Source organism: Salvelinus namaycush, chromosome 5, assembly GCF_016432855.1.
Source record: "Salvelinus namaycush isolate Seneca chromosome 5, SaNama_1.0, whole genome shotgun sequence".
In the NCBI taxonomy this organism is placed as follows: domain Eukaryota; kingdom Metazoa; phylum Chordata; class Actinopteri; order Salmoniformes; family Salmonidae; genus Salvelinus; species Salvelinus namaycush.
In genome coordinates this window covers 34,890,449-34,902,976 of record NC_052311.1, presented here as the reverse complement: position 1 = coordinate 34,902,976, position 12,528 = coordinate 34,890,449, and the positions used below count along the sequence as shown (strand labels likewise).

Genomic DNA, 12,528 nt, shown 5'->3' with positions numbered 1-12,528 from the left:
AGGGCATTATATAATGACAAAAGAGAAGCTGCATGTATCTAATTATAGACAAGTTGACTAACAAATAGCCTACCAAAATGTAAACAAATCGTTCTGAAGACTTTGACTGTAGCCTTGAGCATTTTCTATGCGTGTGGGTTAGGGTTGAGTGCGGGCCTCAGATTTTCACTTTATGACATATAGTCGGCGGGTTGCAAATGGGTTATTAGCAATTGAGGGCGGGTACGGGTGAACAAACAGCCGAGACCAAATTGAATCTCATCTTACGTAGTATGAGCAACGAGGTAAAAGTCGGTGGTTGTATTTGCAAAAAGTTTTTATTGAAAGTAGGAATTTCAGCACAGTGTGGAAGGACCGCTGTTTTAGAGGACAAAGGGTTTACAGAATTTACAACAATTGACTGATGGTGCCTCAATGTTTTTAGAAAACCCTGCGACGTTATCAAAACACAACTCCGCCTCAATATAAGACAACTTGGGATCTCAGAGAGCTAGTGTGTGGCTAGAGACAAAGAGAGAAATTAGAGAGAAATGGAAACTAGTTAATTTCAGTGTTCCAAAGTGAATGGGATGCAGTTAAATTACCAACCTTTGAGTATTTTTCTGAACAATTATTGGTCTACAACCTTCAGCTGTTTAGCCATGATTTTGATTACTGATGGAATCCTTCCTCCCAAAAACTTGAGTCTGTGGATGCACCAACCGCGACTTTGGCATGGCTTGACGACATGATACTTCATCTATATCTACACTTCTTGAACAAACCTATATTTGTGTAAATTATTTTCAAATTATGTATTTTAGCTGACTAGTTTGTTAGTTTATTTCAGACCATTTCCGGATTGGTAGATGAGATCACATGACATGCCATCATCATCATCTTCCTCTTCTTCTATGATATCATTGCGGTCCGCAAACAAACATTTAAGTACAGAACAATAACAATCTTTGATTTAAGTCCATGCCGCCACCTACTTTGCAGGAACGTATGATCAATCATGATCTGCCCAATTATGTACTACCATGAAATTAAAATAACAACCAAATATATCCCTACTAACTTCTACCACACCCTCCCCCAAAAAACCTTCCCCTACCCCCCTACCCCATTAAACTTAATCTATATCATGCTGAAACTCTCCACCCGTAGGATTGTTCAGCACGTCAACAACCACTTCAACAGTAACATCTGTTACCCCCAATATCTCTTTTGCCGTCTACACAATAACCTTCAATCTGGCATTTCTGCTTTCCACAACCCGGGTCATATTGATAAACATACCAATAAAAGCTATGAAGTCAACATCATTCATTATCAAAGTGTGCTTTGACACTGTATATTCATGAGCACAAGATTTCTGAACAGGCCTCGAAACCATGCCAAGACCAGCAGAAACACCACCCTTGACATTCGGTCCACTTAATACAGGAGCAGCCATGGAAGCTCCATCATTACACACTGTAGCTCCACCAATCTGTCTTATAGCCTCTGCATATAATACATCATGACTATTGCTATATCTCTGAGCCTCTCTAACCTCTCTCTGAACCTAGCATCCACCAAATGCTGCACTATGTTCCACCCCACAATTACAACACTTAAGCTTCACATTGCTCCCACATTCACTGTAATCCTGTTCCCTTCCACACTTGGCACATTTCCTTCTTTTACATTGTAAATGGGGTGGCAGGTAGCCTAGTGGTTAGAGTGTTGGACTAGTAACTGAAAGGTTGCAAGATTGAATCCCCAAGGTAAAAATCAGTCGTTCTGCCCCTGAACAAGGCAGTTAACCCACGGTTCCTAGGCCGTCATTGTAAATAAGAATTTGTTCTTAACTGACTTGCCTAGTTAAATAAAGGTAAAATACATTTTAAAAAACAGCTACATGTCCCATTCTTTGGCATTTAAAACACTGCAATGGGGAAGGGACAAATTCTCTGACATTGATCCTATCTGGACTTTTCCAAACCTCATCAGCATTGATAAGCTTTCACTACTTTGACCCTATTTCCTACTGATCCACCTTTTAGCCTCAATCACTCTACCTCCCTTCACATTTTCTTTAAAATCATCTATTGACATATATATTGGGACCCCAGTTATGACTCCCTTCAATCTAGCATAAGCACCAGGGACATGGCTTTTAATCTTCCCATTAAGCTTTTCCATTTTGAAAATCTTCTCTTACTGAGCCTGGCTACCACAAAATATTAACAGTCTACCATTTCCAATGAACCGAGCTAATTTGACTTAACTTACCTCCTTCTCTACGGCATTAGTTAGTTGGATAGGGTGTAACACCATCAGCGCTTTCCACTCCAACAGATTATTATTCTTGCTTCCTACCTTGGCCCTCTTTACGCTTTCTTTACTCCACTGCTTTCAGTATCATGATCTCTCTTCTTCCTATGTCTTTCCACTACCAACCATTCTGGTCCTTGACCCTCAATCTCCCGTTCCACACCATCAGAACTGACACCCATATTGTTCGCATTCCTGCACAGCTGCTGCTTCTCCAACCCTCTCGTCAATTTCGTCCACACTACTATGAAATGCTATTGGGTAAAGTGAAGGCTGTGAGGATCATGTTAGGAGGTCTTGTTTAGATTTTTTGTGTTTCTGCGGATCAGAAGGAACGTTTGTTTAGTCTCACCCGATTTGATAAGCTTGATGTGTCATGTTTGTCTCTTCAGAACAGGGCACCCCTCGAGGGGGTTATTTCTGGCATCTCGTTGGAAGTCGATGTTGAAGAGATTAAAAATATTCCTGGAGTGAGTGATGCACGTCAGATGAATTGTGTGGTGAATGAAGAAAAAGTGAAAAGTCTATCTGTTCTTTTGTTTTTTTATATGAACTCTCTCCCTACTCAAGTGGAGTTGCGTTATTTAAACTATAGAGCATGTATCCCAAGATCAATGCAGTTAGATCATTGTAAAGCTTTTGGCCATGTTTCAAGTGTTTGCAGAAGGGAGAAAACGAGATGTCCAAGTTGTGGAAAAGATAATGTCATGTGTTTTAAAAGTGATGAAAATGTGACATGTTGCAATTGTGGTAGCAACCATGAAGCCACGTCTTTCGAATGCCCGACAAGGGTGAAAGAAAATGAGGTGGCCAAAGTCAGGGCTGTCCAGAGCATTTCCTATGCAGCAGCTGTTAAAAGGGTTGAGGTTTTGAATGGTGCACCTGAAGAATCCATGGTGGTGGATAGGCCTTCACTGCAGGGGTTGCTTTTGACCAGCAGGATCCTGACATTTTAAATGTTAAGAAGGTGGGCTTTGTGGCCTTTATAGCTATGGTGATTAATGGCACTGCCAAGGTGGAGAGAAGTTCCAGGAAGAAGATATCATTGTTGATACGGCAGATTTCTAGAAAGATTTCTAGGCGGAGGAGTTACATGGAATATTGTCACAAGCATCCTCTCAGGCCCTAGACCTTGAGAAGGGAGATATTGAGATTTGAAAGAAGGAATAAATGGGAGTTTTGGTTTGGTTTTGTAAATGTACTATTTTTATTTGGGTGGATTAAGTTAATTTCCCTATTACGTATGGATTTTCTTTTGACCTTGTTTTGGTTTTTCAACCCGTCCAGTTGGTGGCGGCATATATACATTTTAGGGTTGTAGTCCGCCATAAAACCCACAGAAGAAGAAGCCACGCCATCTTTTTATTTTTCTCTCGCAAGAGGGCGCTGTAGTTTTCAAAGCGTGGCATTGACGTGTGTGGTTGTGGAGTTGCGTCGAAATAATTTGCTCGGCGAGGAGAATTTGCAAATGGAGGAGGTTTTTCTCTGAACAACATCAGGTGTGTTGCTTGATCAATTTATTATTCTGTAAATCTGGCAAGATGTTATGCGAACAATAATGTCGTGGTTTAATGGATTATCTCGAACAAGCCCGCTGGCTTGCTGTGTTTTACGACGCGATTTAAATTAGCTAAATTCGCTAACGAGGCCTCGTTGTTTGCCTTCAAAATTATTCCGTGTTTTGTGTCCCAAATAACTTATTAGGGTCAACCATGTCGTTAACACTTGAAATTGACAAGGTAACAAGCCAGCTCGGAAGTTTGCTGGAGAAGTTAACGTAGCTTGCTAGCGTTAGCAATATTTTGTTAGTGTAACAGACCGCTAGTCGCTACGCTAGCGTTCTTGTCTTGCCAACCAAACTCAAGTAACTAACACGCTAGCGGTAATCTGGTTATGTAAGTGAAAAGAGCCTTGTTTAACATTTGGCCATATTAACCATTTTCTCAGGGGGAGAAATCGTTATGTCTGAGGCTCTTTATGGAAAGTTCCTAGCCCCCGAGGAGCCATTTCCACTGCTGTCGCAGCGAGGGAACTTCAGTGAGGCAGGCACTTTGGATGTCAGTGACTTTGGCTTTCAGTTGTCCTCTTGTCACCGGACAGACACTCTGCGCCGCTTCCATAGTAACAGGTAAGACCTGATACCTGTTTGTGGCTTGTGTAACAGCTTTCAAAACAAAACGGTAGTGTAATTTAGTTGTTCATATAGGCTAAACTAACCACTGTTTTCAGATGGAACCTGACTTCCTGTGGAACGAGTGTGGCCAGCTCAGAATGCAGCGAGGAGCTGTTCTCCTCTGTCTCCGTGGGAGACCAGGAGGACTGCTACTCCCTCCTGGACGACCAGGAGTTCACCTCCTTCGACCTGTTCCCAGAGGGCAGTGTCTGCAGTGACGTGTCCTCCTCTATCAGCACTTACTGGGACTGGTCAGACAGTGAATTTGAGTGGCAGGTAGGCTACACTAAATGTGATGACAGAAATATTATTGTTTGCGTATGTTGGTAGTTGTTACATTTGGAGTAAACGTTTTTTGCTTATCCACAGCTGCCTGGAAGCGACATAGCCAGTGGAAGTGATGTGCTCTCTGACATCATACCCAGTGTTCCCAGCTCCCCATGCCTTTCCTCCAAGAGAAAGTCCAAACCACATAGAAATATGGATGAGCTCCCCTGGAGTGCTATGACCAATGATGAACAGGTATGGAGACCTGCTCTCAATTTCACAATGCCAGGAATTGTAAAGCAGCAGTTGCAGATGTCTTTCATTCTTTGTCTGCCTCTCAGGTGGAATATATTGAGTATTTGAGCAGAAAGGTCAGCACGGAGATGGGGCTACGAGAGCAGTTGGATATCATCAAGATCATTGACCCGTGTGCACAGATATCCCCCACAGACAGCGAGTTTATCATCGAGCTCAACTGCCTGACTGATGAGAAACTGAAACAGGTGAGTGAATGGCACAATTAGAGATGAAACGGTATGAACATTTCATATCATGATTATAGTGACCAAGATTATCATCAGTATTATTGCGGTATTGTTAAAATGTGCTGGACATGTTCAAAAAGTACTGATACACACACTGAAATCATTTCACCAAGTTTTATTCTGAAATTCAACAAACAACAAATAAAATTAGCAGCACGATGCACTTTTTGTGTGCATAAACATTAAAATAATAACATTTAAAGATGGCACCATGTGACCATGAGAGGTAAAAGTTTCCTTAGTTCAGGTTTAAATGAACACAACCTTAAGTAAGCAAATAAACAACAAATAAAATTAGCACTCACTTTGTAGTGAGGCACGGCAACCTTCATTGGCCTCAGAAAGCCAGGCCTCTCAACAATTTGAAATGGCATCATGTCCTTTGCAATGCAATATGAAAGGGCTGCAGTGAGGTCTTGAGCATTTTTTGATGTGGGTGTATAAGCAGCCTGCCTTTTAAATGCTTGCTTGAGTGTCTGTCACAACTGTAGATGAGGGGCCAGTAGTATCACTAGGTTTGCCTGCTGCGCGCCCACTCTGTTAACAAGGGAATAGCAAATATATTATTATTGGTGTTACATTATAAATACTATTCACTTACACACACTATCTTCTGTGTTGCATTTGAGTATATGCAATGACCCCATGCACAATTTACATGAATACAAATTAGTCTTAAGAAGACAGTGATAGTAATTGCAATGAACCCAACAATTGACATAAATACAGGAGTCTTGTATAGGAGTCTATAGTGTTTCTCCTGTTGGAACACTTTTACAACCAAGTCGGCGTCTGCCGGATTTGAAATGAACATAATAGGTTGGTTTGGTGACTAAACTACATAACGTGTTATCGTATGCAGTGGGCAAATAGTCTGCAGACACATACAGCAGCAGAACAACATGTAGTATTTTTACAAGATTAGGTAACACTGGAAGCTTCAGTTCACATTATTGACAAGCTATTAGCAAGTTAGACAGACGCACCATGACATTTTCTCCCATTCTGAAGTCCCAGATCATGAATTGGGCTAGAAGTTAACTTACCTTGCATTCGCTATAAAGTAGTGGGTGGTGGTCATAAAGATGACTCGAGATTTGAAGTGATGCCCCCTTTCGCAGCATTTTTTTTTTTCTCTCCATGTTCTGCAGACAAGGTGACCATCTTCGATTTAAGTTTCCCGCAGCACTCTTGTAAAACCCAAAATACGACCAAACTTCAGATTTGGTCCCCTTAGAAGGCTGAAAAATCTCCCGAGCGTTGTTACTGCCTTCCGCCATGTTTTCACACAAAACAAAACCTACGTTGCATGCTGCGCTTCCGTCAGACTGTTGATGCTGGACAGTATTTACAGTGTGTTTCTCAAACCGTTTTTTAATGATAATTGAAATTGGAAACGGTAATACTACTTGTCGTGAATTTTACCGTGGTTTATCGCGAAACCGGTAACAGTTTCATCCCTAGGTGCAAAATGACAACATTCTTGTAGTTGGATTGTGGCCCTGTATGCTGGGCAGTGTACTCTGATCTAAATGTTGTCGGAAGTGTGTTGAACCTAAGGCCTAAACGTTCCTATCGAACAGGTGAGAAACTACATCCGGGAGCACAGTCCACGACTGCGCCCCTGCAGCACCCGGGACAGCTGGAAGAGGAGTGGCCACAGCAGTGCTAGCACCAGCGGGGTGAGTGGGGCCAGCAGCAGCAACGCTAGCATGGTCAGCAGTGCCAGCAGCTCCACCGGATCCACAGGCTCCACCGGCAACTCTGCCTCCAACTGCAGTGCGGCCAACATCAGCCGCGCCCACAGCGACGGGAACCTGTCCAGTGCTGCTGAGCGGATCCGGGACTCCAAGGTAAGGAAGGGGCTTCACTCTGCCTGTTAAGAGTACACTATGGCTGGTATTGTGTTCCTCCTCATCAAATACTTTGGACTGTACCAGTGTTTTCATTTGCCAGTAATTGCTGGCTTTTGGCAGATAAAAATGACATAAAAGAACAACAAATAAAAACATTGCCGGATACATTGCCCAGCAGAAAATATCCGGATGAAATTGAATCTCCTCTATAAACACATTGACTATGCATGGAGGTTGGTTTAGTTTCTTTTTACTCTGCCTGTCTGTCGTGAGCTTGCACTCTCGCTAGTGAACTTGCAAATTTGTATCAACTTGTACTGGCTGCAAAGTTTGCCGCATCATTGTGTCGGTAACCGACACAGCTGTATGTGCAGTGCCAGTCAAAAGTTTGGACACCTGCTCATTCAAGGATTTTTCTTCATTTTTACAAATCTAAAATGTTTTTAATGCTTTTTTTGCTTACTACGATTCCATGTGTGTTATTTCATAGTTTTGATGTCTTCACTATTATTTTACAATGTAGAATATACAATGTAAAAACCCTTGAATTAGTAGGTGTCCAAACTTTTGACTGGTACTGTATGTGTGTATACAGTGCATTTGGAAAGTACTTTTTATTTATTTGTATCTTTTTGTTTTATAAAAAATAAATTGTTACCCCCTTTTTCCATCCCAATTTGCAATCCAATTACAATCTTGTCTCATCGCTGCAACTCCCCACCGGGCTCGTGAGAGGCGAAGTTTGAGTCATGCGTCCTCCGAAACATGACCCGTCAAACCGCACTCCTTCACACCTGCCCGCTTAACCCGGAAGCCAGCCACACCAATGTGTCGGAGGAAACACTATTGAACTGATGACTGATGTCAGCCTGCAGGCGCCCGGCTCGCCACAAGGAGTCGCTATTGCGCGATGAGCCAAGTAAAAAGGTGTATCCCGTTTTCATTGATCATCCTTGAGACTCCAATCAAGTTGTGGAAACATCTATCTGTGGTAAATTCAATTGATTGGACATTATTTTGAAAGGGGCACACCTGTCTAAGGTTGACAGTACATGTCAGAGCAAAAACCAAGCCATGAGGTCTAAGGAGTTGTCCGTAGAGCTCCGAGACAGGATTGTGTCGAGGCACAGATCTGGGGAAGGGTACGAAAACATTTCTGCATTATTGAAGATCCCCAAGAACACAGTGGCCTCCATTATTCTTAAATGGAAGAAGTTTGGGACCACCAAGACTCTTTTTCTAGAGCTGGCAGCCTGGCCAAACTGAGCAATTGGGGGAGACGGGCCTTGGTCAGGGAGGTGACCAAGAACCCGATGATCACTCTGACCGAACTACATCGTTCCTCTGTGGAGATGGGAAACCTTCCAGAAGAACAACCATCTCTGCAGCACTCTACCAATCAGGCCCTTATGATAGAGTGGCCAGATGGAAGCCACTCCTCAGTAGAAGGCACATGACAGCCTGAGATTCTCGGGTCTGATGAAACCAAGATTGAACTCTTTGGCCTGAATGCCAAGCATTATATCTGGAAGAAAACTGGCTCCATCCCTAAGGCATGGTGGTGGCAGCATCATGCTGTGGGGATGTTTTTAAGCGGCAGGGACCGGGAGACAATTCAGGATGGATGGACGAACGGAGCAAAGTACTGAGAGATCCAAGATGAAAACCTCCTCCACAGCGCTCAGAACCTCAGACTGGGGCGATGGATCACCTTCCAACAGGATAATGGGCTTGAGCACACAGCCAAGACAAAGCAGGAGTGGCTTCGGGACAAGTCTCTGAATGTTCTTGTGTCCCAACCAGACCCTGGACTTGAACCTGATCAAACATCTCTGGAGAGACCTGGAAAAGCTGTGCAGCGACACCCTCCATCCAACCTGACAGAGCTTGAGAGAGGAATGGGAGAAACTCCCCAAATACCGGTGTGCCAAGCTTGTAGCGTCATACCCAAGAAGACTCGAGGCTGTAATCACTGTCAAAGGTTCTTCAACAAAGTACTGATTAAAGGGTCTGAATACTTATGTAAATGTAAAATTTCAGATGTCTAAAAACCATTTTTGCTTTGTCATTATGGGGTGTTGTGTATTGAGGGGGAGGGGGGAACAATTTAATCCATTTTAGAATAAGGCTGTAAAGTAACAATGTGGAAAAAGTCAATGGGTCTGAATACTTCCCGAATACACTGTGTGTATACATACATACTGAGTAAACAAAACATCAAGAACACCTGCTCTTTCCAAGATATAGACTGACCATGTCAATCCAGGTGAAAGCTATTATCCCTTTTTGATCCTTCACTTGTTAAATCCACTTCAGTCCAGAAAGTGGTGCTGTGCCTCTTACATTCTTTGGGGAGAACCCTGCATCTTGTGTGCTTGGTGTGTCACTGCCACACATTTATTTATTTTCCTATTTTTATTGTAGAAACGTTCTAAGCAGAGAAAGCTGCAGCAGAAAGCCCTGCGTAAGAGACAGCTGAAGGAGCAGAGACAGGCCCGCAAGGAGAGGCTGAGTGGCCTCTTCCTCAACGAAGAGGTGCTGTCACTCAAAGTCACAGAGGAGGAGGACCGTGGAGAAGATGTGGTCGACGTCTTGATGTGACAAGAGTGAATGAGTCAGTGTTCCTTCTTAAGCCTCACAATAGCATCTTCCACAAACGTCGCAGGTGGTCCCACATCCTACAGCCTAGTTTACGTTGAAGCGAAGCTGCACTATTGGAATCAGTCTGGAATTATTTTATGTCCTTAGAACTGGACGCCTGCACAGAATTCTAAAAACTGAAGCTGTATAAACATTGGAGTATTTTTCAGAAAAATACTCCAAGTAAAACTACCAAGATTAACGTCATTCTGTGATTAACTTAATCTTGAAGGCATAGAGGGAACACTGAATCAATGCATGGGAAGTCATCACTGTTGGCATTACGGTAAATTAACAGTTGACATTGAGTTGTAAATGCTTAACATATTTTCAATGGCTTCTTATTGTGGTGTTTGTATATAAATGCAGTTAAATCATAAAGAACTGTTTTTACATTAAGTTTCCCCTTAAGTTAAGGCCTACATGTTCATAAACACAACAGGGTTAAGTGGTGATACAGACTTGGCCTCTAACAAATACATAGAAATGAAACATTCAACCCTACATTGTCAAAGGTGATTTAATAAGTCACAGGAATCTGTTTTGTTTTGTTTTCCTTGTGTGTATTTTGTGCATGGGGGCGTAGACTTGACAATTAAATGTAAAATAATGCAGCTATCCAGTGCATTGCAAATTAGAGAGATTCCCATATTGAATGCTATTGAACTGTAGTATGACTGCATGTTCTTTAGGTGGGAAGGTATTTCTTGACATCTTTGCTTACTCTCCTTGGATATTGTGGTGGACCCCACCCTGTGGAGCGACAGTATTTACTCTTTCAACATGAACACAACACTAACTTCTGTACATTAGAAAATGTATTTACCTAAAGAAGCTTTTATCACCTGTATATGTCGCTTTGTCTTTTTCCTGTATAAAGTTACCCCTTTTGAGTAATTATAAAAACAATATATTAGATCAACTAGATGTTGTGAGTAGATCTTTATTTTGAATAAATAAATGAATAGCCATGAAATTCCATTCATTCGGTGGGGGAAAAAGGTTGCTGCACCAAGTTAGGGAGTATTCATTGCTTGCTTTCTTGGGTGTCCAATTTCTAGTTGCTGTATATGCCACTGCAATGTATTTTTGACGTGAGCAAGATAGTTGCAGAACAGAAGCATACCAGAATGCAGTTGTTTCTGTGTGATCTACTCAATAATGTAATGCAAAATGAGAAATAAATTGTCATCGCATCAAATTTTCCTTCAGATTTGTATCTTTTAATTTTCACGAGAGAGAGAGGTATCGCCTTGATTGACTATATACATTGATAAACCATACTTCTTGATTGGCTATTGCAACACAAAATGGCTGCAATGGAGCAATGTCCTCCAATATTTGTTCACCCCAAAGCCACTTACAAGGGCAATATACAACATCTCTGACAGAAATTACAATTACACATTGTAAAGATATTAATTCACAAAATGCATGCTAAATATGTCTATTACGTTACAATCAAACTAATCCTAAAATGTAGTAGTTTTATCTTGTTAATAGTACATTTTACAAGCCTATTAGAAGTAGTACTTAATGTGGTGGTAACATGTCTGGGACTAACATTTGTTAAGACTAATGTATTTTATTGTGTTTACACATCAGTTCAGTATGTGGAACAGCATGCAGTGGCATAGGAGTTCATCATTTGAGCTTCATTGCAAATCAATTTCCTCTATCGGAGACTGAAGGTCAATAGGTAGTGCATTAGCTAGAATAAATACATTATAGGTATAAACCAAGAGAACAGTTATGCAAAGGAAAGATAGTGTGTAAATGAAGGCGGTGAAATAGATCTGTGATTAATCATAGTGTCTTAGTGACTCCACAGTCCAGGGTACATTAGAAATGTGTTTGCTTAGCTACATTAGTGTTATCTGGAATAGATACAAGCACATCCTCAGCTGGACAGTAATGGTGATAGATGCTTCATATCATTTTGATTGGATCCTATGTAGTAGCTATTACAACCACTAACGTAAACTGGATGCAAAATTATCTGAATAAACTTGGCCCTTGTAATTTTATATTTGATTAAGATGTATGTTAATCAAAAAAGTTATAGTTAATGTAGCCTATCAATGTTTCTGACACCTACTCCATTAGAGGTCCATTTCCCTCAAATACAATGATGCCTGAAACTCAGTCCAGCTCTTGGACCAAATCTGGTTCTTTTGTCTGCACTGGGAATACATTTTGGCAAGTATTTTCCACTATCCCACTGCCATAGTTTTTGATTGGATGGTTTTAAGTAAACCTTGAAGGTAATTGGCAGCAGGTGCACATTTCAATAGAGGGGCTTTTTACAGTAATTAACTTCCAGGCATACTGGTGATTAGCCAATAAACAAGAACAAGGTGACCATTCTCCCATCATATGAGGCAGGCTGGGCTGAGAATTGCTGCCAGGGAATGGGACTGTTACACAGTTGAGCCATTGACACTGCTACACCAATGCCTTCAGCCTTATTTAATGCACAAGGTAATGTATGGGGCCCAAGCAAATGAATAGTATACAATTTATGGAGCATCCAACAACAAGTGCTTGATGAACTAATGTAATAGGTTAACTCAAGTGTTACTGAACAGATTATGCCAATTTATTAATTTATTGTGATAATTACTTACTAAGAAACCTTAAAAATCTTACTGAGAAGGGATGGTCCACTTTCAAATGAGCACATCCCTTTTTCCACGAAGTCATCAGATACAGAACTGCTGCACCCACAATTTCTCTGAATTGAGCA

At 41.5% G+C, this 12,528-nt stretch overlaps 1 protein-coding gene across 1 annotated transcript; it reads left to right on the top strand.

The window, feature by feature from the left end:
* The first annotated feature begins 3,688 nt into the window (after positions 1–3,688).
* On the top strand, positions 3,689–10,993 carry fam199x (family with sequence similarity 199, X-linked). The gene is made up of 7 exons (XM_038994035.1): positions 3,689–3,800; positions 4,249–4,429; positions 4,531–4,750; positions 4,844–4,996; positions 5,083–5,244; positions 6,870–7,139; positions 9,567–10,993. The coding sequence occupies exons 2-7, from the start codon at positions 4,263–4,265 to the stop codon at positions 9,741–9,743; spliced, it is 1,149 nt and encodes a 382-aa protein (XP_038849963.1). The 5' UTR covers positions 3,689–3,800; positions 4,249–4,262; the 3' UTR covers positions 9,744–10,993.
* Positions 10,994–12,528: the final 1,535 nt, after the last annotated feature.

Bases quoted from the DNA above. Each gene is read 5' to 3' on its own strand.
- fam199x (XM_038994035.1), top strand. From the start codon at position 4,263: ATGTCTGAGGCTCTTTATGGAAAGTTCCTAGCCCCCGAGGAGCCATTT. The intron at 4,751-4,843 runs GTAGGCTACACT...GCTTATCCACAG, and splicing joins ACAGTGAATTTGAGTGGCAG to CTGCCTGGAAGCGACATAGC. The intron at 7,140-9,566 runs GTAAGGAAGGGG...TTTTTATTGTAG, and splicing joins AGCGGATCCGGGACTCCAAG to AAACGTTCTAAGCAGAGAAA.